The sequence below is a fragment of the Eptatretus burgeri genome, chromosome 15 (genome assembly GCF_056783735.1).
Source record: "Eptatretus burgeri isolate ZD-2024b chromosome 15, Ebu_testis_v1, whole genome shotgun sequence".
Classification (NCBI taxonomy): domain Eukaryota; kingdom Metazoa; phylum Chordata; class Myxini; order Myxiniformes; family Myxinidae; genus Eptatretus; species Eptatretus burgeri.
In genome coordinates, this window is record NC_140975.1 from 43,106,864 (window position 1) to 43,133,147 (window position 26,284).

Here is a 26,284-nt window from a genome sequence, read left to right on the forward strand (position 1 = left end):
TTTTATTGAAGTGGTTCTTGAACTCGTATTCTTCTCTGCACTTTAATCCCAACAGTTCGGGGTTGTCACTCAGATCCGCCTTCTCCGTTCCCCTCTGTCCTCCGCATATTCCTCTATCAATCCCGTGCTCTTCAAATCTCTTTCCACGACTCCCACTCCACCATAATCTGTCGCCCTGATTTTTTTTCCCTCCAATTGGTTCATTCTATGCTTTCTTCATTGGTTCCTCATCCTTTTTCCTCGTGTCCAAACCACCACAACCTAGCTTCTCTTATCCTTTCTGTGAAACTTAAAACTCCAGCTCTCTTGCTTATCTCCTCGTTCCTCAACCGCTCTCTCAGTAATACTCTGAGAATCCACTGAAGCATTATTATCTGTGTCCTCTCCAGCGACTCCTCTTTCCCCTTTTCTCAAAGCCCATGTTTCCATACATTATAATCGGTCTTATCATTTTCTCGGATATTTTAACCTTCAATTTTCTCGGTGTCCTTCCACCACAGACGACTCCACCAACCTCCTTCCATTTTCCCCATTCTACCTTCACTCCTGGATTTCCGCTTCACAACCTCCTCCTTCCTTTGGTGTTCAACCAAAGTATTTGAATTTCTTCACTTGTCAGCTCTCCACCCCTTACAGTGGTCTGAAAAAGTATTCAACCCCCCCCTCCAAAGTTTTCACATTTTGATACCACCTAAGCATATTTCATGCTGCTTTCAAATAAAACTTAATATATAGTCTTCACAAACTAGTCCAAAGTGATAAAGCTGAGGAATACAGATAAAATGTGAATAAGTTAGATTAACAGAGAAAATCAGATGATTCTCAGTTGCATAAGTATTCAACCCCCCCCCCCTCCAAAGTTTTCACATTTTGATACCACCTAAGCATATTTCATGCTGCTTTCAAATAAAACTTAATATATAGTCTTCACAAACTAGTCCAAAGTGATAAAGCTGAGGAATACAGATAAAATGTGAATAAGTTAGATTAACAGAGAAAATCAGATGATTCTCAGTTGCATAAGTATTCAAACCCTTTCCATAATTAACCCAAAATCACTTCAGGAGCAAATTATTTGTTTGAAAGGTTACAAAATGAGTATAATAAGTTTCACCTGTATGTAATCAGTGGTTTAACTTAAAAATGAAACTCTCCCACTTATCTAAGGAGTTTTAAGGTGCAACACACATCGTCAACCAACAAGGAAAACATGAAGACCAAGGAGCTTTCTCACGAAGTCAGACATAAAGTGGTGGAGAAGCACCGTTCAGGAGAGGGTTATAAGATTATTTCAAAGTCACTCATCCCTTTGAGTACGGAGAAATCCATCATTAAGAAGTGGAAGAGGTATCATACCACACAGACTACACCCAGATCAGATCGCCCACCAAAACTCAGCAGCTGGGCCAGCAAGAAACTAGTTTGTGATGTCACTGTAAATCCAACCTTGATTTTCAAAGATATCTGAGGCTTTATGTCTGAGATGGGGTTCAGTGTTCATCAGTCAACAATATCCTGTTGCCTTCACAAAGCTGACTTCCATGGACAGGTCCAAGAAAGAAGCCATTACTGAAAACATCTTTGGTCTAAAAGTCATTGGTCAAGAAAGAAGCCATTGGTCTAAATTCAAAGTGTTGTGTCTGACACAAGCCTAACACTGCACATCACCCAGTCAACATCATCCCTACTGCTAAGCATGGTGGTGGCAGCATCCTGTCATGGGGCTTGTTTTTATCAGCACGGCCGAGCAAGTTTGTCAGGATAGAAGGTAAAATGGATGGTGCAAAGTACAGGAGAATCCTTGAAAACTTGCTTGAGTTGCCATGAGTCTGAAACTGGGTAGGAGATTCACATTTCAGCAGGACAATGATCTGAAGTACAAAGCTCAAGCCACACTGAAGTGGCTGAATAAGAAAATAAATGTCCTTGAGTGGCCCAGTCAAAGTCCTGACTTGAACCCAAATGAACATTTATGGCGAGACTTCAAGATTTCAGTCCATCGATGAAAGTTGATTTGGAAAAATCATTTTTTTACATAATGTGTAATCGTATTAAAATGCACAAGTTAGTGTCTGGCTGGCTGTCTTGTCTCTCACTTTTATTGACTGCGATGCATTCATTCATTACTTATCCAATCTCAACCAAACTCAACAGAAGAACTAAGGGTCACACGATGGAGGTTGTAGCGACTTCATTTGCCCCCCTCCCCAAGGGGGTGTTTCTCCTTGGGTGAAATCCGTGTTGAGGTGTATATTTGTGTTAAGATGGCTAATCGTGGTGTTTTTCCAAGGCCACTTCAAGTAATAAAATAATAACACTGATTATAATAGCATAATATTAACGTTGTTACAAAACTATATTGATGTGAATAATACACCCTCCCCCCCCCCACCCCAGGGATTTTGTCATCCTTGAACAAACGCCTTGCTAACATGTCTAAATACCATAACTTGTTTTTCCGTTTTGTAAAAAAAAAATTATAAACCACAAACACATATGCTTACTTTTTTAACAGTTGCTACTGCCGTTTTACACTCAACTGAAAGGCAGGAAACATGGGGTGTGTTCAGTGAACAAACAGCTTGGCTCTTGCCAAGCGAGCCGTTCCTTATCAACGGTTTTGAATGGAGTGCTTGCTTGAATGTTTCGCCACTTAACGAGCGCTCTCCAAGAAACTTGGTAATTGAACACACCCCCAACATTCTTGAGGCATGACCCGAGATCTAATGTAATCTACAAACCCCAGAGGATCTTAACAGGACCCTTCCTGCTGTTCCTGTAGGAGTGGGTGTACTAGTTCACCTAAATGTGGCATTATTGTTAGGTGTTGAATACTTTTGCAGGCCTCTGTTTATCTACCATCTTGACACTCTTCACCTGTCTTACCACACATCATTACCTTTGTCTATCCAGCATTCACCTTAAATCCTTACCTCTCATCTCTCGCCATTCCAGCACTCTTCTCCCCAACTCTTCCTTTGGCTCTGCTGTTATGACTAAGTTGTCTGTGAACAGGAGCTCCCACGGTTTTCTATCTTTTATGTTGTCACTCAACATGTGCGTCACTGTTACTAAAAGGAAGGGACTTGGTGCAGAAGAACCCTGGTATAGACCCATCCTCCACTCTAAAATATTGCGAGTCCCCATTCATTGTCCTCACCATAGTGTTGGCTCCTGCAAACATCTCCATCATGATACTAACGATCTTCTCTGGCTTCAAACACCAATACGCCACTTCTCTTGTAATCCTATCATATGCCTTCTCGAGATATATGAATATCCAGTACAGCTTCTTATTTCCTTCCAGCATCTTTTCCTGAATCTGTCTCATGATGAAAATCCAATCCACTGTTCCCCTTTCTTGCATGGATTCATAATTCATCCCATCCATCTTCACAATCCCCCTTAACCTTAGGTCTTTTAAAAAAATATATTTTTGCATACAATGTCAAGGCTCATGTAAGAGCTAACACACAGAACGTAAAACAAATGGAGTAGGAGATGAGAGGGAAGCACAAAACTGTGGGGAAGAGACATTAGGGTATCTGTGGAAGAGAGAGGGATAGGGTGGGGTACACAGGGTAAACAAGATGGACTCTACAGGGACTTTTAGGAAGGAAATCAGGGAATTTGAAGGAGGTGGGTTTGGAGTGGATTAATTGGGGGTCAAAAATATCATGGTTTTGGATGGGGGAAGATAAGAGATGGTGGTGGACAGCTGTTTTGAAGACCTGGAGGGAAGAGTGGGATTGAAGAAGGTATGGGATTTTGTTCCAGAGATGGGGGGGGGGAAGAGAATGAAAGAATGAAGGTGAGCAGTGATTCATGATTTTGGTAGTTCCACCAGAAGGGGGTTGCTGGTAGACCTTGAGCGCCCTGCGGAAATATTGGGGGGACATCACAGACAGTGGGGGGTAAGGCCGGAGAGGAGACTGCAGAAGACAGAGACCACCAACTTCCCTCTTGCGAGAGAGTGAGGGACCCAAAGACTCTGCTTCATCGGGGGAGATACCCATGATCTTAAAAGCCTTGGCTTCCACAGCGTGAAGCCGAGAAAGGTGTGAGGCGGGAACACCACCCAGAGGGGAGAGTGGAACTCCAACAGGCTGCAGATGAAAGCTTTTTTTATACCCAGGAAAGATCATGGCAGATAGACCCAGAAGCTTGAATGAAAGGACTTCTTCCAGCGGATTGTTGAGAAAGTGGAGGGGGTGGTTTCCAGACGGTCCTTTCGGAGAGACATTGTGAGAGTGTGAGATGTCTCAGGATTGAAAGACATGTTCCACGTGTTGGACCAGTTTATGATTTTACCCAGATCTGCAGTGAGCAAAGAAGCTGCTGCTTGCCATTCTGAGGGATGACATAGTACAGCAGAGTGTGGAGTCATTAGCAAAGAGATAGAGGATTTTCCAGTCGGAGAGATCATTGATAAAAACCAGAAATGAACAGGGCCATAACACTGCCTTGAGGAACTCCAGCCTGGACAGGAAGAGGGCTTCAGACAACTCAATTATAAGGCACACATTGACTGCGACAGAGGAAGTCCGCGAGCCATGAGTGGAGATTGCCTTGGATACCATATGAAGAGAGTTTGGTGAGCAGGGCAGGGTGCCAGCATATTGAAAGCATGCGATGTGTCTAGGAAGATTGCTCTGATCTCACGTCTGGAATTGAGAATCTCCATCCATTGTTGGGAGAGCAGAAGCAGCATATCCAGGGTAGAGTGACCTTGTCTGAATGCAAATTCATCGGAAATCAAGCCATTGAAGAAGAGGAAGGATTTAATGTCTGTAGCGATGATGGATTCCATAACCTTCGTGATGATTGGGAGAAGGCTGATTGGTCTGTAGTTGCAGGGATCTGTTTTTGCTCCTTTTTTCTGCAGGGCGGTAATGTTTGCTGATTTACAAGCGGATGACCTTGAGGAAATGAGAGGGTGAATAGAACAGAGAGAGGGTGAGCAAGAGTAGCAGAGCAGGTTTTTAGGACACGTGGGCTGATGCCGTCTGGACCGGTTGCAGAATCTGAGTCAAGGTTTGACAACAAGCTCTCCACCTTGTCTGGAGAAAAGGACGCAGAGTCCACGGGTGCAGTTGGGTACGATTGGGTAAGGTGGGTCCAGAAAGTGATGGGTTTGGGACACAAGATTTAGATGCAAATACCGAGTTTAGGCATTCAGCCTTTTCACGTGCAGTGTCAGATGTGCAGCCATTTGAGGTAATGGAGGGGGAACATACACCAGAAACGGAGTTAACTAGATGCCACCAGGATTTGGAGGAGGAAGACAGGTTTGAGAGTTCAGACTTGAGATTAGAAAGATGTTGTTTTCTCGCTCTCCTGAAGGTAGACACACACTTGTACCGAGCTTTGTGGGAGGAACTGAGATTGCCTTCAGTTGGATTTGCCTTCCATGAGGTGAAGGCAAGTTGTTTCAAGACAACTGCCTCTCACACAAGATTTGGTGTACCATCAGCAGGAGGAAGGGTATGATAACTAAAGATAAGATGGAATAAATCTGTGCATGAGAGAGAGGGAGAGAGAAAATTTCTTTGAAAAAATTCCCAGGATGAGTTGATGTCGGAGAAAATAGAAATAGGAGACCAGTCTAGAAGTTTGATGGCTGCTTGAAGTCCCTGCCAGTCGGCCTGAGTGAAATGCCAGACTTGATGGTGCTGAGGTGGTTCTCTAATAATGGCCAGAAAGATGACCGCTTTAACAAGCATGTGGTCAGATGAACTGGTTGGAGCAGAGGGAAAACAGTGCAGAGGAAAGTCTCCAATCTTCTCCAGTGCCTTCATGGCATGCTCCATCAATTTGATCCCTCTGTGATTTCCACAGTCTAAGATGTCCCCTTTCTGTTTGAAAATTTGTATTATTATGCTCCTCCAATCATTTGGCATGAGCTCAACCATCCGTTTCACTCCTTCAGTTCCTCGCACCTTCACTAACTCGTCCAACTTCAGATGGTCCACAGGTGATCCTTCTTTTCATTTTGTTGAGTGCTTTTCTCACCTCCTTCGTGGGTTCCTCCGTTTCAGGATGTCGTCTCTTGTCTCCACATTCAGTCGTCTTTCAAAGTACTCTTTCGACCTTCAACTTAAATTAGTATATTTATTACAGTTATTTTCGAGTCAAACTTTTTGTTTTCAATTTCAGCTTTCACTGGAACAGCTGTTGTCAAATCTTAAGCACAAATCTCATGGACAAGGATTTTTTGTTGTTGTTTTAGCAGCAGAAGCACCACCCAGTGTTGAATCAGTCTTTATTTTAAGCGCAGGAAAGGTTGCTTGTCCATGAAGAAACAAAAAATAACCGTTGCTTGCCTACGCATATTGCTTCGCCCAGCCTTGTAGATTTCCATCTGATGGATGACTTGTGCTGATACCATCCGTGAAGAAAACATAAAATACTTGTACGGCTTTTCACGTTGAGAATGCCTGTGCAGGAAGTGATTTTTAAAAGCAAGGCCACTTGCCTACTCCCTTTATCCATATTTTAAGTCTTCATTTCTTCTGCTGAATGTTCGTTGTGTTTGTGTGAGCCACAATTGGTTCGCATTTGTGACCTTCGCCACCAACTGTGGACAAATGTGGTGTTTTCACCCCTGTCACTGTCTGTCTGTCAGCAGGATATCTCAAAAAGTTGTGGACAGGTTGGGTGTGATGACAAAGTGATTCAATTTTGGTGAAGATCCGAATCCAGATACGAGAATTTTTTAGTTAGTGATGGGTCCCAAAACGATATATCGCACGATATTTCAAAACGTTGTGGATGAGTTGGGTAGGTGACAAGAACAAGCCGATTCGACTCTGGTTCAGGTCCGGATCCAGATCCAGCCTATGGGAGAGATACAAAACGTAAACGTTTCAGCCTGGTGGAGGTATGTGCTCTATCAAATGCCTTCGTAGTTTGATTTGTTGTCTTTCTCACAATGCTGCTGATAACTTTTTTCTTTCTTTTTTTTTTGTCTGAGATGTGTTGTCCTTTCAAATTGATTTTTTTTTTTGTTATTGAACGTGTGTGTCCTGAATAAATCGTTGTACCTGATGTCTTTTTACATTTTATTTCAGTTCGTGGTTATCATCGTTGCAGTTCTAATGATTGAAACATTATTCCCTTTGGTGCATCCCTTCCTCAAGGGTTTTGGAGTCTCCTCTGTTCACACTACCATTATAATGATGAGAATTGTATTCCATTCCGTCCAGTCCTAAGCAGGCTTTCGCAAAGCATTCGCCATGCCGGGTGACATCACCGCATTCTGGTATACAGCATTTCAAGTCCAGCCCTCATGGGATTGTTTCCAATAATTATTATTGTTTGCCACAGGATTGTTGTTGCTGTTGTTTGGCCCTCCCATCCTATCAAATCCCATTCCATCCTATCACCCATCTCCGACTAGTATATCCGCTCGTAAATTGAAATTAAACCCCTGGAAGTCAAATGACGTTGTAATTTCCATTTTAAGTTGGACATCAAAATATGGAAAGAATATATAATAAAAACTGAGGAGCTTATAGAACACCTTGCCCTGTGCAGTCTTGATATAGGAGCAGGAGATTGGGACCATACTCTGTGCAGAGCGTTGGTGCTGCTTAAGCAGTCTCCTTGGTTATCGGGCACAATCCTGGAGGGGTCGCCACTCCGACACAGTATACCAGCACACTGGCACTCATTTTGCCAACCTCAGAAGGATTACAGGCAGAGTTAACCCCACCTGGTATTAATTCAACAGCTGAGCGAGACTTGAACTCGGGACCCTCGGATCCAAAGCCTGCCACCCCTAACCATTAAGCCAACACCAGGCATAGTCTTGATATAAAGGACCTGGGAAGTGTCTTTTCAACTCTTGATTTGCATTTCCGTGCATGATCTACATTAGCTTTATTTGTGAACTTTGAATAACATTTGCAATGGCAACCATAAGAAGCTGAAGCTGAACCTTATACCAGCTCCACCTTCAGAGCGCGTGGAAAATTTGATTGGTTGAGATGGCGTAAAGCTTTAGCCAACTACTGCGAATCTCGAGGTTTTTGGAAGTGCAAACAAGGCGATTTGTGTTCTGGAGTGTTCAAATAAATAATTAAATTTCAATAAAACAAGTTTTAAAGGCTTTGGAAAAAAAACATTTATTTGGTGGTTTTCCACAATTGATGCAGTCTCTTTTAGACCACTTTATTTTATGTTATGTTAGTTGTTTGTGTCCTTTATGACATCCTTAAACCAAAAGAAATCTAAGCTTCCTGTTTGGAATGATTTTCAATTTTGTTCGACCACCAGACAGGCAGACAGAGTAAAATAATTACCTTGCTTCTCTGTGCGCATGTGTGAAATTGGCAAAATGGAAGAAATCTCATCTCAATCAGAGTGAAACTACTGCTAAACTGCAGGTTTGTGGTCCAGTTAATGTTCTGCAGTGTTCAAAGCATGAAATTTAATTGAAATTGATCAGTTTCTCGATCATAGACATGATACATGTGCAGGGTAAAAAAAAACAAAAAAAACAGGTCTGCCTGCTGCCATCTAAGCACATTGTTTAAATGCTGCTATGATCCCAGGTTCAAATCTAATAACTTGTGGTGATTTATCCCGAGTCTCACCACAAGCCTCCATTAACCTCGGATCACTGTAGAGAAAACGTATACCAAATCCTTATCTACAAAAATGATGTTTGAAGGAACGTGCATCATATGTGTTGTTCACTCCAAACATTTTGATTTGTAAATTCTCTACCAAGACCTGAACTCTCCACCTCATCGTCTCTATGTATAACCCAAACCATTAACTCATCCCGGGGTTGCCCCAACCTTGTGTTTTTGTTTGCTTTTTTTTTCCAGTCTCATGTTCCTGTTTGTTGAACGAGTGTGTGGTAGCAATTGCATTGCTGGCGGGTAGAAACAGCTGCCATGACCTCAGCCTCTCCCGTCTGATGTCAGTGTGGTGTCCTGGGGGCTGTGGTGCTGTGGCAACAGGAAGATTATCACAATGGCACTGCCGTCCTTAGAACATGAACTTGTATTCTGGCATCTGTGTTCTCGCAGGCTCCCAACAAGTGACGGAAGAGGGCCTCACCGGGTTTTCATTTTATTTTTAATTTTTTTTCTTTTTTTTTTTTTCTTCTTTATCTGCTTTGGCTCCACTGTCGCCCATTTGTCCAAGGCTTCATTGTCGGTGTCGCTTACTCACTTTCCCTTCACATCCCACTGTTGGGTTTGGGGTAGGGGATGCATGGGTGTGGTCAGGGGGAGTCTTCTACAATAGGCGAATGCACCTTCAATCCATCCTCCCTTTCTAGGTACATGAGCTGAATATATTGGTGTGGTGCCCAGTAGTCATTTGAATTGTCAAATCTGATTTTGCTTAAAGTGTAAAATATGTAAAAGCTGTCTGTTTGTGATTTGAAAGACCATGTTTGTGCTGCAGTCATGGCCAAAAATATTGGCACCCTTGCACTTTTTTTCAAATAACACAATTTTCTCTAAAAATAAGTTGAAATTGACAAAAGTATTTTGTCTCCACAAATCTTGATTTCACTGCTCATATTACAGAACCTTCGTTTTTGGTTCAGAACTTAATACAGTATATCCTTTTAAAATCAGAAAATAAAAATAAATGGCATTGATAAAATTATTGATACCCCTTGACTTAATATTTGGCAGCACAGACTTTGGACAAAATAACTGCAGTCAAGCTCTTCCTATCGCCATGAATGAGCTTCCTCTACCTCTCTACTGGCAGTTTGGCCAAACACTCTTCTTGTTCAAACTGTTCCAGTTCTCCCAGATTTGTAGTGTGTCTTCTCCCAACTGCTGTTTTCAGATCTCCCAACAGGTGTTCAATGGGATTTAGATCTGGACTCATTGCTGGCCACTTCAGAACATTCCAGTGTTTTGTCTTGAACCATTCCTGGGTGCTTTTTGAAGTGTCCTTGGGGTCATTGTCCTGCTGCAAGACCCATGACCTTCGATGGAGACCCAGCTTTCTGACACTGGGTTGAACATTGCACTCCAAAATACCTTGGTAATCTCCTGATTTCATGATGCCATGCACACATTTAAGGCACACAGTGCCAGAGGCAGCACAGCAACTCCAAAACATCGCTGAACCTCCTCCATGTTTGACTGTAGGGAAGGAGTTATTTTCTTTGAAGGCTTCATTTTGTTTTCTGTAAACATAGAGATGATGTGCTTTACCAAAAAAGCTCCAATTTGGTCTCATCTATCCACAGGACTTTCTCCCAGAAGGATTTTGGCTTGTTCAGGTATGTTTTTGCAAACTCCAGTCGGGCTTTCTTTTATCTCTCTCTCAGCAGTGGGGTCCTCCTGGGTCTCCTACCATAGAACCCCCTTTCATTGAGTTGGTGATGGATGGTGCAAGTTGAAACTGTCGTACCTTGTGTCTGAAGGTCAGCTTGAATCTGTTTGGCAGTTGATTGCGGTGCTTTCTCCACAATTCGACCAATCCTTCGCTGCAATCTTCAATCAAGTTCTCTCTTACAGCTCTTGCGGCTGCATCCAGGGAGGTTGGCTACAGTGCCATGGGCCTTAAACTTCCTGATAACATTGCGTACGGTGGACACTGGAACATAAAGGTCTCTGGAGATGGATTTGTAGTCTTGAGATTCTCCATGCTTGGCTACAATCTTGTGTCTGACCTCAGACAATTCTCTGGTTTTCTTTCTTTTCTCCGTGCTCATAGCGGTACACACAGTGACACAAAAGAGCAGACTGACTCCTTTTCTCTATTCAAACTGGTTGAATGAGTGATTTTTATATTGCAGGCACCTGCAGCTCACCACAGGTGAGTTCAATTCCAAAGTAAAGGAGCATCACCTGCTTGAAATCTAATTATTTCTAAACTTCTAAAAGGTGTCAATAATATTATCTGGGCCATTTTAGGATTTCTCTGTAGAATAAGCTAAGATTTAGGAATTTTTCAGCTTTTTTTGGTTTTGTTCCACTGCAAACCAAAGAAATACATATGTGGATACCAAAATATTTCTTAATTTCAACAATTTTCTGCAAGAAATCATGCATTATTTGAATACAAGTACAAAATATAAATATTGAATGTATAAGTTCAAAATATTGAATACAAGTGCAAGGTTGCCAATATTTTTGGCCATGAATGTATACTTTGCATTGTCATATACTGTTTAATTTTGAAGGATTTTCTTACAAGTCTTCTTTTCCCCCATATATGTTGTCTTGGGATTGATAAAGGTAATTGGGAAATGTTCAAAAAGCAATGAATCATTTGACTAGTTTTTCAATTTCAGGATGGAAGGTTGAGTGTCTGAATTTTACTTTGTGGCTGCAAATCAGCAAATGCTGTCTTCCTATTACATACACACGGGGAATTTTGTTTTCCGGCAAGAGCGATGCGCATTGAAGAGCAAGATGAAATTGACAGTGGGGTGGTGAGGCAACAATTGTGTACAACTGGCTGTGGGGGGGGGGGGGTAGGTGATGGAGGGGCACTGAAATTGGCAAGTCAAGAGGGGTTGGGTTCAGAAGGGTTAATAGGGTATTGAAGATCATAAGTCAGAATGCCAGATGGCATGTGATGGTGGTGCACTGCCGACTTGAATCTCTGGAGGGACGAGTGAGACAGAACAGCCTTTGGAAGGCAGTTTCATTGATGGGAGAAGTGAGGAACAATGGAGTTGAGGTGGGCAGTTAGTCTGGATTTTTAAAGTTTAGCCAGAAGGAGGATACTGGAAGAACTTGTGCATCCTGGAGTTGCTGGATAAGGTCGGCTGACTGAGGGAGCATTGTTTGAAGGATATACGGTGGGAAACAGAGACCACCCATCTGTCTGTGTGAGAGCAACGGACTTTGTGTTTCAGCCTCATCATGGGAGATTCCAATATTTTCAGCTCTAGATTCCAAAGAATCCAGGAGAGATAGATGTGATGCTGGAGCACCAGCCCATAGCAGAGAGCAGTACTCCATTGAGCTATGGACAAAGACCTTGTAGACTGAGTAGCTCTGATTTTTAAATGAAAAACGTGGATCAACGGAGGATGCCCAGTCTGCAGCTGGCTTTGGAGGCCAGCATTGCTATGTGGTTCGCCCATTAAAGGTCATAGCTGATGTTGAGGCTTAGATGTTCGATACTGAACCTCTTCCAGTGAATGACCAAGGAAATAGATTATGTGGGTTTGCTTGACGATCATTCTGAGACGAAAGTGTTAGACTGGGATTTTCTGGGTTTGCAGGACATGTTCAAGTATCAGACCATGATCTAATCATTCCCAGATCAGCAGAGATGTATGCAGCTGCCATCTGCTGAGCAGAGGAATGGGGGTATTGTATGACACAACGTAGAGTCATCTGCAAAAAGGAAGTGCTTTCCAGACCATCGGAGAGGTCATTAATATAGATGAGGAAGTGGAGTGGGCCCAAAACACTGCCCCGAGGAACTCCAGCTTTCACTGTGAGAGGCAGAGGGTTCCATTGATGGCCACATGTTGGGACTAGAAAGGGGGAGGGAATCTTGGGTAGCTGGTGTGAATATGGATGGGGAGAAGAAAATGGAAAGGAAAGGAGGTTGGGATGAGAAAAGGAGGTCCTTGCATTTATTGGTAGTTTCTTTTGTGTGATTTTTTGATTTTATTTTATTTTTTAAAATTTAATTTCGTTTTTTCCTGTTCATGAATAATGTAGCGACTCGTCATCAAAATCTGGTACGTCCTTCTACCAGTGAATCCACATGGCTGTCATTTTGTTTGGCCCACACGGTCTCATGAGCTGTCTGCTGTCAAGTTTCGAGACCAGCCTGTTGCGGATGGCGTTGCCAGGTTCATCATCCACCCACAAATAAACCGCTGAATAGTTTTGAAAGTTCAAAAGACAGAAGTGGGATGGTTGTCACGGTGATGTCACTGTGACTGGATTTATGAATGCCTTGTTCCATCTCCTCGGGATGTTCCACTGTGGGTGTGAAGGGTCAGGCTTAGGTTAGGGAAAGGAACATGCTGGAAAGCTTCTTGTTTGTGAAGATTTGTGCCAAACATAGAAGTCAGTCAGTTTTGCTTCCCAATTGAGTTGCTGTGAATGTTGCTTTTCTTTATTCTGTGCTCGTTAGTCATTACTTCCTTACAAAAAAAAAATTTAAGGGAACCGTTTACACATGAAAGGAGGTTGGTGAAGGATGGAGGAGACATTCGCACAGGACGTGACTCCAGACATTAACCGTTGTAAAGCAATATTTGTTTTTCTTTCTTTTACTTGCTGTTTTGGTCAAAAAACATTTGTTATAACTTGTTTTGCGCTCTTCCCAGGTGTATGTCAACAATGAATGGGTAACAAGCATCGGTGAGGGCGGGAGCTTTGGAGAGCTTGCTCTGATCTATGGCACCCCACGTGCAGCCACCGTGCGTGCCAAGACTGATCTCAAACTGTGGGGTATCGACCGTGACAGCTACCGACGCATACTCATGGTAAGACTGCTAGCTCCACCCACCACTGCCCACTGCCCCCAAAACGTCCCCCCCCCTGAGTTCCTCTCCCCTCCACCTTCCTTGTGCTGTCATCAGATTGTTGAGTAGTAATCGCATTGAATTATTGATTGAATTAAATGTTTTACTTTCCTGTGGTGTTAAACATGTGCCAGACTCATGCCAATTAACAGCTTACTGTTTTTATTTCCATTTTTGACTTCACAATTGGTATTACCATCTTTCTTTATTGCATCCCATTTGCCTTGCATACCAATGCCATAAACAGTAGCATTTGAAGCTATTTTTCCAGGGTGATTTTTATTTATTTATTTATTTTTTATACATTGTTTGGACTCATGGAAGAGCGAGGTGACAGACATAACGAACTAGCAGTGCAACCACAGTTGAACACAAGAAGCAACGGACTTAACAAACAGGAAAAGAATCTCCCCCCCCTTCAACCCCTCCCTCCCAAAATAAAAATAAACAGCAAGAGTGTTGCATTTGGTGAAGTTAATGGCAATCGGAATTTTTTTTTGGTGTTTGCAGAGAAAAAGCGAAAATGTATAGAGACAAAGACACAGGGAGCGGCATTACAAGTCTCGCAATACTTTGGGGAAGATTCTAATAACCCACAAATCAACTCCGTATTTGAGATTTGAACTTGGAAGCACGATATCATGAACAGTTGTCAGATGGTAATGCCAAACTGTTCTCTCCAGCATTAATTTTGTTCTTTTTTTTGTTTATCTCGCACAATCGTTCATTCTTCATGTCATTCCTTGGTAAGTGCACGGGGTAGGCACTTTCTGGCATGTTTCATTACCTGCACATATTTTTCTTGCAATATGGGCCCATTCCCTTCAATGTTAAGATGTAGAAACGGGCAGATATCAATTATAAAATGTTTTATGTTGTGAATTTGCACTTGCCCACCCACACCACCCCTTGCCCAACACACTTTTTTTTCCCTGTCATTGTTTTGTCTTCCTGATTTGTAACATGCTTTATGTCATCTGTAACAGGGCAGTACAATGCGGAAACGCAAGATGTACGAAGAGTTCTTGAGCAAGGTGTCTATTCTGGGTAAGGACTCTAAAGGGTCATCGTGTGCCAGGATGGGCAGGAATTTGAAGGAAAGGGTCCGTGTGCTGCTGGATTGTGGAGTCGCAAACTTGTGGCTGTCCCCATAAATTTTCCAATTGTAGGAAAAAAAACAAACTGTTAAAACAATAAGCTTTGTGATATTTCTCCAACTGCTAAAAAGTTTTACAAGCCACGAAGGTCACGGAGAGGCGGCCGGCACATCCGGACTGCCCGTGCGTAACGTGCCACACCGATTGCAAGTTTTGTGTGCCCTTTCCGTGTTTGGCTGCATGGTCAGGCCCTTTTGCCGTGGCTGACTTTAGCTTTTTTTCTGGATATTTTACATGATGAATACCCTATTCATGGGTCCGCTGTGATGGGTGCATGTGCGTGCTGTTCTTTTTTTGACTTGTTTTTTCGTCATTCCATTCGGTGTGTTGCAGATCTGCCTGACCTTCTTTTATGGTGTTTTTTAATTGCCTTTGCAAATGGTTGAGACACTGCAATGGCAGGTGGTGAATACACAGGATTGATATTCCAGAGGTTGTACTGAAGGCAGCAGTATTAAAGATTTGTATGCTTACACGTCTGAAAACCGAGCTAATTGAATTGGAATCACCATATCGTTCTCTGACTGTCTGACAAACTGGCTAAAAGAATTAGCTGGCTAACTAGATGGGGTGGAGTAATCGGTCTGCTTCACATTGTCTACCAATCCATAATCTGATTGATGCTCTTTGCTTTTGGGACATGTTGCAATGAGCTCTAAATTGTCACCTATGAAAAGCACCTTCCACATTCCCAAACCCTCCCAATAAACCCCTTGCATAATTATTTAATGATAGATATGCTGCAAGTAATTCTGGGATGGACCAGGTGCCTGATCCATCATCTTTATTTTCTCATTTGACACACTTGTCCATTTTGACTCTTCAATTGAGCTTGTCATGAAATAGACCAAACCCCGACGTCATCTGTAGTGAAATAGACTCCGAGTCGGTCTACACGTTGCAAGTTTTATAACCTCTGCCACCTGGCTGTTTTGGTGGGTTGTTTTCACCTCTGTCAGCAGGATATCTCAAAAACTTATTGACGGATTCGGACGAAATTTGGTGGACAGGTTGGTTATGTGACACGGATGAATTGATTTGATTTTGGTGAAGATCCGGATTCGGACACGATAATTTAAGCGATTATTCACGATTGAGAGATGGAGCCAAAAATGATATTTAACACGATTTCTCAAAACGTTGTGGACGGATTTGGACGAAACTTGGTGGAGGAGTTGTGTAGCTGACCAGAACAAGCCAATTAGATTTTGGTTAAGGCTGGATCCAAATGTGACCTATTGGTTGGATACAAAACGTAAACTGTTCAGCCTGGCAGAGGTATGTGCTCTTCCGAGTGACGTTTTAGTTCTTAAATGTTTTTTTTGTTTGTTTTTTTTCTTATCTGATTTTGTGCAGAGTCTCTGGATAAGTGGGAGCGCCTGACAGTGGCTGATGCCTTGGAGCCCGTGCAGTTTGATGACGGGGAGAAGATTGTGGTGCAGGGTGAACCAGGAGATGACTTCTTTATCATCACCGAGGTACATTCTCGCACAGAGTGCAGTCGAGCCATGCTCTGTTATCAAGCGAACAACCTAACTTCATTGTGCAACCTGTTTGAGAACATCGAAAGTCCACAATGGCTTTCCCATATGAGAGATCGACGATCTTTAAAGTTAGTCCTTCGATCACATTGCAGTACCATTCTGACGTTTACAGTCCTTTGTCAGTGACAGCAAAGCAGACTGGGCATGTTGGCATGGTGTCTGTCGTGGTACGGATGGGCCAGGCTAAACATGACAAATGTTGTTTTAATCGCACGTCAACCTTGGCAATGAAAAGTCCTGAAGATGCCCTCGGGAACACTACTTCCCAGCACGCTTTCGAATGGTATCAATTACCGTGGACATGGTCAGTTTTTTTTTCCGGGTTTGATTCTGAAAGCTATATTATCTGAACCATCGTTCCACAGGCAGGCTATCACCGAAGAGATTTAAACGCTTGTTATTAATTCCAAAATAATTTCTGCATGTTATCATATTGTATTGTAAAATATCTCTTATTGGACCACCTCATGCTCGTTTCAATACCCGATATCTTGAAACGATTTCACATGGCCGATGACACAGATTTTTTTTTCTTCCTTTCTTTTCTTTTCTTCTGTATGAGCTCTCAGAAGTTACAAGCCCAACGATTGTTTGTTTTAGACTTTCTGAGCATTGCTATAAGGAATGAAAAGAAAAAAGAAAATCTATGGTTCCCAAATCATGTCAAAAGGCGACCTATGTCGTTGCATTGTTAGCCCGGCGCCATAGCAACATGACATCAATGACTTGCTGTCAAGCTCGCATACATATGTTGATTCCTGTGGGCACAATGGACAAGCAGGTCAGGAGGGAAGTGAGCGTGGGTGAGATGCTTCTTTATTCCGTGAATAGAGGGCTGGTTATTGCCCACGGTGAGTTTTCCTCCATTTTGAGCTCGTCCTTGGTTCTTCCTTCATGCTATCTTGCCAGTGGCACGTCATTAACTTTTCAGTTGTTCAAACCAAATTGTACAAATTTTGGGATGCAGGTAAATTTCTTCACCTCATTTGGAACCTTTTCTCATCGTCGATTGCCGTGACTCTGAAGCCCCGGTTCCGTTGACCCATCAGGTGAACGCTGCACCAACAAATTACTGATTGTCTTTGGTGATGGGACGCATGATCGTCCTTAAAAATAAAATAAAATAAATTTAACCAGTGATTTGAGACTCTCAGGCTAGCTTGCACACATCACTAGCAGGACAAACATTGGGCAATTGACCAATCGACTCTGTATGAGAGATTTTAACCAATGGTTCCAAAAGTGCTTGGATGGGAACATGAAGCAGGCCCAACCCTTTGATATGTAACTTTGGTGCTGCATTCTCTTTTGTGGTATCTTGTTATAAAATGCAGGAATATCAACATTTTGAAACGTTAAAAAATAAAATAATCAGTTGACACCACAATTGAAACCAAGTTGATTCCAATGAATTTGAAAGTTATCTTTTATGTCGTTTGTGTTGTGCTCGATAGAACCAGATGTGCTGGCAGCGATTTCATTTCCACTTTTTGTGTGAAGATTTTTTCCTTGACATGAGAAGTTATTTCGTGGAAGCATTTATTCTTCCATTACAACAGGTTTCAGTTCTGTGCTGTCGATATTCTTCGAGTCTGGTCGTCCTTCTCTCCCGTTCTCTTGACAACCCGAATAACGCTGCACTTGCCATGAGCAGCCCTCTTGTCTTCGACTTGAGCCTGAGGCTGTCGGCCCTCCATATGCCAGGCTTTCATCACAGGCAGCGCATCGCAGGCTGAGGGCCCATTAGTCTTGGTCCGTGTGCCCCAAGCTCAGGCACCGTCAGCACGGTTGACCGAGTTTGTCTCGCTCGTTGTGGATGGATCCTTGCTTCTATTACTTTTTTAGACACCGTCAGTTATCCTTTTTGTTCATTGCCCGAATCTCAGTCATCTCTCCCCTCCTCCACATCCATGGCTTTGTTTTTATTTTAGTTTTTCATTTTTAATAGTTTGGGGGTGATTTTGGGCAGAGCTAGTTTTGAATGTGCAATCCAAGTTCACCTGATGGAGTCGACCAAAATGCATGGACTGGCACCACATGTAGACCTGGGCCAGCAGATATGCCCCCTGCCTTGAAGGTCATGAATGAGCTCGCTGGGTTTTACCACCGATACATGAACACGTCTCAATTTTTGCGTTTCCTTTGCATCCGCCAGTTTTCCTTCCGAAATGAGAACTCGTTCTCCCACAATGATTGAGACTGATCTTGAAGTAAACTTTTAAAGATCCTCGTTTACAATCGCATATTGTTCCTTTATGGGTGGTGGTGGTCTTTGACACTGACCTTTGAAATCTTCCTTTATTAGTCTCTATCTCTCTATCTCTATCTCTCTATCTCTCTCCCTCCCCCTCTACTGTCTTGCCCCACCACCACCCCCACCACCTTTTCCCATCTGACCTTCTCCTCTAGCTGTTAACTTTCTTCCAGTGTTAGCCCTCTTATTCCCCTCCCCTCTTTCCCAACTCATTGGTTACTTCTCCATCCACTCATTTAGCATTTTTTTTCCTGCTTTCCTTTACTCTCTTTGTGCTGTCTTTCCTCCCTCTTATCATGTTGGCATTCTGAAAGCACAAACACTGCTCTGTCATGGGTTTTTCTGCACATCGTGCAAAAAGCTTTTCATTCATGAAGTTTATTATGAGAAAAAAAGAAAGGCAGAATTGCTGCTTGCATTAACTGTGAATGGCTTCACGGCAATGGAATGCACATGTGAACTAATTTATCAACCTCTGTTGCTCAATTGGCGCTTCCTTTGTGTACTTTTGGCCTATTTGCATATCACGTACAACGGTGGCGGCATTTTTTGACGGCCTCCCCTACACTCCCAATCATCCCGCCACCATGTACATAATATGTGGATGGGTCATGGTTTCTTTTTCTTGGTTTTTAAGTGCCTTATCGGTAAACCTTGCGATGTCATGAGATCCATGTATTAGCAAATCGTCTGTTTTCACAACATATCCATGCGCCAGGAGGATCCGCCACAACTGTGATTGACGGGTACTGGCTTGCTCTCGTCTCCGTAAGCTGTCCTTTCCGATGGCCCAGCGGGCCTTGAAGGCATTTACCATTCAGGCCACCCATACTGCACGGTGTCGGATTACACTTTGGATGTATGTAACCCTCACCCCCCGTTCAAGCCTGCCTGTCATGCATGCATTCCCCTTGCATAGTGCTTGTTTTGTTGTTTTGTTTTGTTTTAAGGTAAAAAGCATTGTTTCTGTGAAGCGGAACTGATGGGAGCGAGTCTTTTCTGTCTCTTTTGAGCCTGATGAGGTCTGTGCTTCCATCCAGACATTTGACCCACAAGAGCCGTTTTTTTGACAGTCCTGTTGACTAAATTATTTATTTATTTCCTTCCCCGAGCACACACACAGGCAAAGCATGGAGGGCAAGAGCTAACGTTTGTCATACACAGATGAATACTGCTGCCAGGTTGGACAGAACATGCTTGAAAACCTCCTCTTTCGATTACCATAATCCATCCTTGAGATTTTACTCATGAGTGCGTCTTTGCTCGAATGGATTCTGAACCGGGAAAATAGGAGATGGGAGAGATGGGGGGTCAGTGGAGTGAAGGCTCGACTGATACAGCTGTTGGCTAAAGTTTAGGCCAAAAATCGATTTTAAAATGAAGATTTGTGTGCTCGGGTGTGTCCACATTGCATTGTCTGTGTTGTGTGGTTTAGAGTTTATGTACACATGTCGTCGCTTTAACGTCCGTCCTGTGATTGCCTGTAAAACCTTGCTTCCTGAACGGAATTTGTGTGAAAGGTCTTGATGCATCCACTCAAGGGGGTAAGGTGTAGAGCAGCTTAAAAGCCACGTTCCTTGTATTTCTCGTACTGTACAGCATTTGATGCATTAATTCACTGTGGTGTCCGTGTTACGACTGCAATGGGCAACAGAACCACACATTTGCAAAACGCCATCCCTGCCTGAATCTGTGAAGAAGAGTCGGGATAGATTCCGATGTATCGTATTGACTTTTCCCAACCTTCTTCCATTTGAAATGTGTTTGCCTATCTGTCCATCTGCTGGAACATTTAGTCTGCCTTGCTTATGGGATATTCAATTGTGTGATTTATTTAATTTTTCTGTGCAGGGTTGTGCTGCAGTGCTGCAGCGGCGGTCTGAAAATGAGGACTTTGTGGAGGTTGGCCGATTGGGTCCATCTGACTACTTTGGTAAGCATTGCTGCGTTCTGTCACCTGGATATGGATTATGGATGTTGTACTCCATTCATTCTTCCTGACTGCACATCTCCACCTCCTTCTGTATCTATTTACCTCCTTCCTTGTTCCACCTCCAGGTGAGATTGCCTTGTTGCTGGATCGGCTACGGGCAGCCACAGTGGTGGCACGAGGACCCCTCAAATGTGTGCGCCTCGACCGTCCACGGTTTGAGCGTGTCCTGGGGCCGTGTTCTGACATCCTTAAGCGAAACATCCAGCAATACAACAGCTTTGTGTCGCTCTCCGTCTAGAAATGACGTGACGATCCCCAACGCCTTCTTTATTTGTCTTGATACGCATCGAGTCTTCATTCCCACTTTTATTTTGTTCATAACTGCTCCCCTTTTGCTGTTTCTTTGGACCCTTGAGCTGAATTTTTTTTTCAACTCCCACCCCACGTACCTTGTAAGTCTGTGCTTGGGTTGGTCCAGCTTTGTTTTCAGTGCACGGCGATTGCTCCAAGGGTCATTTTGTGGACTTTGGCGACCCCTGTCCATACCATTTGTCTGCTTCATCAATACTTGTGCCTCTAAAGCTTTTGTAAAGTTAAGTTTTTTTTTTATTATTATTATTATTCTTAAATTTAACTTCAGAGCTTCCGAGATGCAGTGTGGGCAGGGAATGTCTTCAGTGGGAATAATAGTAATGCTACTTTGCTTGAAGGTTTCAGTGGTTAAATAGGTCATGATAGTTTGTTATATACAGTATGTACACTTGCACTGTAGTTTGTACGAAATCGGCTACAACACTGGAAAGCTTTTCAGTCGTTGAAAAATGCTTTTTTTGTAATCGACACTTAAGTAAAATAAAGGGTGAAATATGTTTACCTGTGTTCTTGAAGAGTTGAAACAAGGGTTTGGGGGATTCGATTTGTTTGGTGCATGTTTGACCGTTCTAAAGGACCAATCACCTAAGAGGTAGGTTTTTGGGGTGGGTGGGGTTAACGGGTAGAAAAGATCATTGTTTTGGATGGGGGACGATCTGAAATCATGGTGAACAGCTGTATTGAAGACCGAGAGGGAAGAATGACATTGGAGAGAATGTGGAAGTTGGTTCCCCAAGTTGTTGTCACAAATTTTTAGGATTTCTTGTATTGTAGAACTGGGGATAGTCTGTGGTTCTGCAATTAAATTTTTACTTTGTAACCAAGATAAAATCTCTTCTCCAATTTGCACATCCTTCGGGTGGGTGTGTTTAACAAGTGTGGTTTTTGTATGCATTTTGACCTCTTTGAAACCGAAATTATCTCGTATATTTACTGTACGATATTGTACAGCACCGTGCCAAAATGAAATAAACTCACCAGATTACCCCCTCCAGTCACATTACCCCTGCTTGTAAACCAACTTTCTTTTAACAATCTGTGAAGTGAACACTCAAACGGACTACAACGTGTTGGTATCTGGAAGCACGTCCTTTGGTGTCCTATGATGCGTGAACCAGTAGAGTCATCAAATCGATGATATTCTGTTTTGCAGGATGATCCAGATTTTGCAGCTCTTGGATATTACTTGGCAGGGGGTTAGTTTTTCCTTGGCTCCCAATCCATATGTTCGATGGGTGTTCTTGCCATGACTGGTGCCAAGGGAAGAAGCTACATAACAGCCCATTCTGTATCTTCCAGACAGAGGTGGCTCTGGATGCATGGCATGTGGCACCATCATCCTGCATTGAATTTCAAGGTATTTTGCAATATGGAATATTTCCTGAGAGAATATGGTGCCACATGCCACACATCCAAAGCAGTCTCTGCCAGAGTTGATGCAATGGACTATAGATTCTTCCCTGGACACTGCGGAGTCTGAGATGTATGCAATCAAACGCAGTGTGGTGCTGGAGCTGTATAAAAACGAACCTCTGCCAAGTAATGAGCAAGAGCTGCAACAAAATCTCCATCTCACACAATCTGTATCGGGCTGTCTTGCGGATATCATCGATCCGATACCTTCACAGGTTTAAGTGCTACCAGACACTAATGTGCAGCAAGTAGTGCATTTGCGTTCGTATTTGTGATCGCCTCCATTTGGTATCCAATACCAATACCAAAAAAAATCAAGGCATCCATTTTATAGTATGTTACTGCTTAATAATGTGTTGAATGAAATGTTTTTTTTCTTATGATCAGTTGTGAATCGCAGCTGTTGCTTTATATTTCAACTTCTTTTGAGAAGTGTTTCCAAACAAAACAAAACATACCCATCAGAGATGGGGAATCCCCCGCCATTGAAAAAGGTCATACATATTCCAGATAATGAGGGAGGTGAATTGGAAACAAGACAATTTGGTTATCACGTCTTTCGAGCTATACAGCAAAAAATTTAAATTGGACCAAAAAGATATTGTTTATGGCCAAAATTCAATAGCAACCTCCTTCGTTCCATTTCCTACATTTCCAGCAAGTTTCATCAGAAAAGAAAAAAATTAGAGCCTATAATCGCGATAACGTCTTTTTTTCAACATGGCTGCCTGGCGGCCATATTGGATGTCTGAGCGGGCTGAACCATGTTGGAAAAAGTTGCCCAGGGGTGAGGAACGTAGTAACCAAAAATAATTGAAATCAGATAAGTGGTTTTCCATTTATTACAAAAAACTTTTCAAGATGGCCGCCCCAGTTGGCCATCTTGGATCCGGCCACGCCCAAAATCAATAGGGTCCTTCCTTTTCAGGTGGTACATGTGTGACCCAAATTTCAAATCGATATGGCGAACAGTTTATGAGTTATCGCACTCAGCTATAAATGTTGACGACCCGCGTGACAACAATATCCCCCTTCCGCCATGCGGCGAGGGATAAAAACGCTTGCTGGTGCTGCTCATAGTAACTGAAACCATGTTAAAAAATAAAAGTTTTCCAGATAATGTAAATAAATAAAAATAATTAACCTTTCCGCTTATTATGCATATTATCTTCACTGTACAATCAGAAGCCGTCTCGTGAGTCAAATTCAACATGTAATGAGCCTATCCCCGACGCAGCAGATGGGGTTTTGCAATTACTTTTGTGTGTGTGTCTGTCCAGACCATCACTTTTTTTTTTAACCATTTGAGCTTTGTCATCAAATTTGTGGGAAGAGAGGAAAAATGTGAGATACTAATCAGTACATCAGTAATGCAGCCTCATCCTTTGACTAGAAACCTATGCCTGCTTTTCTCGCACCCATTGGACGGTGCTTAGCGCCACGTCCCTCCTTTTATCCCGCGTGAGCGTGGCGGAGTCAGGTGGGATCAGAACTCAGATGTTCACCTCTGATCCCATAGAGCATTTGGATAGGTACGCTTTCTGGAGCACCACCTTCTTCCACTATCAATCAACTCTGGCTAGGTCGTTGTAAATAACAGCAGCGCGTGCACAACGGGGTTTCCCGCTTTCCAGCGCTTCCGCCAAAGTCCATTCAAACGCTACGACGTTCTTCTTTGTGCTGTGTGGTTCGCGTGAGGTGAGGGTGTTTAATAAAGGTGTTGGTGTGTGGTATAAAATATGAGTGACCAGTGGAACTGTGAATAGTGAATTTATAAGGAGTCGAACTACAAGGACCGTGAATGTCTCAAATATGTCTGCAGAGGTAAAGTAACCAAATTGAAGCTGAATCTAACTGTCTGGAAAGAGAAGTCGAATTAAATAGTGTGCAATGGTTACCAACCTATATGGTCTGGATTTTGGGTTATGGAAGGTGGTGCTCATGGCTGTGAAATGGAAGGAGGAAGAAAAAGAGCACTCTAAAGCCTCTTGCAACGCATATCCAACGTCCTGTTAAACCACGGATGTGGCTATACAAATGATATAACTATTTCGGGAACCTACAGTACGTAGCCACAATTTTATTATGTTGCGCACATTTATATTCATGCTTTACCTCGTATATTTATGCTGCGCCCATGTGTTACGTCATCTCTGCTGGATGTATCAAGAGCATGGTTTTTTTTACCGTTGCATTTGTAGTATTTTAGATTAAAGAAAAGGTGATTTAAAATTCTGTAGGTGTTGGTTAAAGTGCTTGGAGCATTCCAATTCAATAATCTGGACACGTAGGCCATTCCAGGATACCCTGTGGCTCTGGATGTCCAAAAATACCACATTTCTGACACTTCTTGCCTCTGGCGGGGCACTTGGTCATGTGAGAGTGTGGATTGCCACCACACCTGGCGCAATGATGGTTGTCACGTGTCGGTCGATTATACTGCTGTCTTGCTGAATCAGGGTGCTGTCTTGGCAACAGATTTCAGGTTACTCCCGCAAGTCCCAGAAACCATCACGTCAGCCTTTTTACCTGCCTCCTCTTGTCGGCATGTAACAATTGCTGTTTTAAGCTCAAGGTATAACTTTACAAGCAATTTCCGATGGACGTCTGCATCAGGAATTCCGATGATAATCCAGATGACGAAATGGCGATCGACCGTCATCAAGGTCACAGATTGCTGTAATTTCCTGGAGTGCACATATGGATGAGTGGAAAGTCTCACCTTGCTCCTACTTATGCTCGTAAAACTCCAACAGGTTGTGAATCCAATGATGCTCGGCCCGCAAGTGTGCATGGATGGCAGTGATCACTTCATCAACAGTGGAATCTCCATTCAATTTCACAGCGTTCTTCAGCACGGATCTCATTGGGATGCTCAGAGTTTCTGATGGTGGTGAGTTCTTCTTCCACTGTCATGTCGGTCAGGCGAATTACGAGTGCGTTGTCATTCCATTGCTCTCTCCTGGAGTTTACCTCTTGCAATGAAATGTTTTGATTTATCACGGGTGGATGAGGTATTGAATTCATAGATGGCGGTTGAGGATGTGAAAGTAATGCCTCATGCAACAGACATATCACTTCATCATGGCGGTGCTGTTGTGCTGCCATTATTGGCACCACGTCCGAGGAGCCGTATTACGATGTCGCCCCTGAGTCGAGGGCTCGGGGTACAGCCTATTGCTCCGGAGGTCCTAATTGACGTGCTCAGGAGACCAATACGTTCCCGGTGTGCGGTCACGCCGTATCAGCAGTCAGATGTGACCGAGCGAAGTTACCATCCAAATGCTGATGCAAATTTACACCCCCACTCTTCACCACACAGCATCATATGCAAATGTATGTAAATCCAATAATGCAATGCAAATTCGAAACATTGGCATGAATGCAAATTCTTTATTCAGGATTAAAAAAAACATGGTATACCACCAAGCAATGGATAAATCATATTGATAAGAAATCCCACTGATATGCAGTGGTAACAATTTTTAGTCATGAAAGGACAGGCAGGCACCAAGACAATGTCGACACAAACAGCTTGTTTTTTTACTTCTTTCACTTAAAAAAATCCACACAGTTCTGCTGCATGAAATTATGTGGGGGCCTCGAAGGGGGAAAAGAAGGTAGAAGCGGAAGGAAGGTCTTGGAGCTGAAGAATCAAAAAAAATGAAGAAAATAAGGAAAAAAAGAAAAAGGACCTATTTTGAGAACCACAGCGACCACGGCAAAACTATCGCAATACACCCCAAAAGTGTCAAAGTTTGCATTGCATTACTGGATCGAACAGATTGTGAATCCATTACTTGCATCGAACACAAAAAAACCTTGTGAACATAATGTTACGAATCTGGCAGCCATGAGCACTCAACATTCAGGTCCCTATAGAACAGTTATATCGGTAAGTGTGTGTTTATAGTTCGGGCCCCCTACCTGTGTCTGACGGGAATTACATGTGAGCGCTGCGGAGTTTCGTTTACAACAAATCTCCTTCACTTCACTTCACACACCGACGCCATCGCCCACGTGTGTTCGGCCACGTATGTGGGCGGAGATTTCCATCGCCTCAGACCGGGACTCTGCCCAGGAAGGCAGGGGCGTGCCCCTTGTCCAATCATGCCACAGAGAGTGACTTTC

General features: G+C 43.0%; 1 protein-coding gene across 2 annotated transcripts in view; it reads left to right on the forward strand.

Moving 5' to 3' along the window:
* Positions 1–21,239, forward strand: part of LOC147012055 (cAMP-dependent protein kinase type I-alpha regulatory subunit-like) — a 59,374-nt gene extending 38,135 nt beyond the window's left edge. For both annotated transcript variants that reach the window (XM_085858166.1, XM_085858165.1), the window contains exons 6-10: positions 13,283–13,441; positions 14,467–14,527; positions 15,994–16,115; positions 20,287–20,368; positions 20,494–21,239. In XM_085858166.1, the coding sequence (XP_085714292.1) occupies positions 13,283–13,441; positions 14,467–14,527; positions 15,994–16,115; positions 20,287–20,368; positions 20,494–20,666 (597 nt within the window). In that variant the 3' untranslated portion in view covers positions 20,667–21,239. The remainder of the gene's footprint in view (positions 1–13,282; positions 13,442–14,466; positions 14,528–15,993; positions 16,116–20,286; positions 20,369–20,493) is intronic.
* The last annotated feature ends 5,045 nt before the right edge of the window (positions 21,240–26,284 follow it).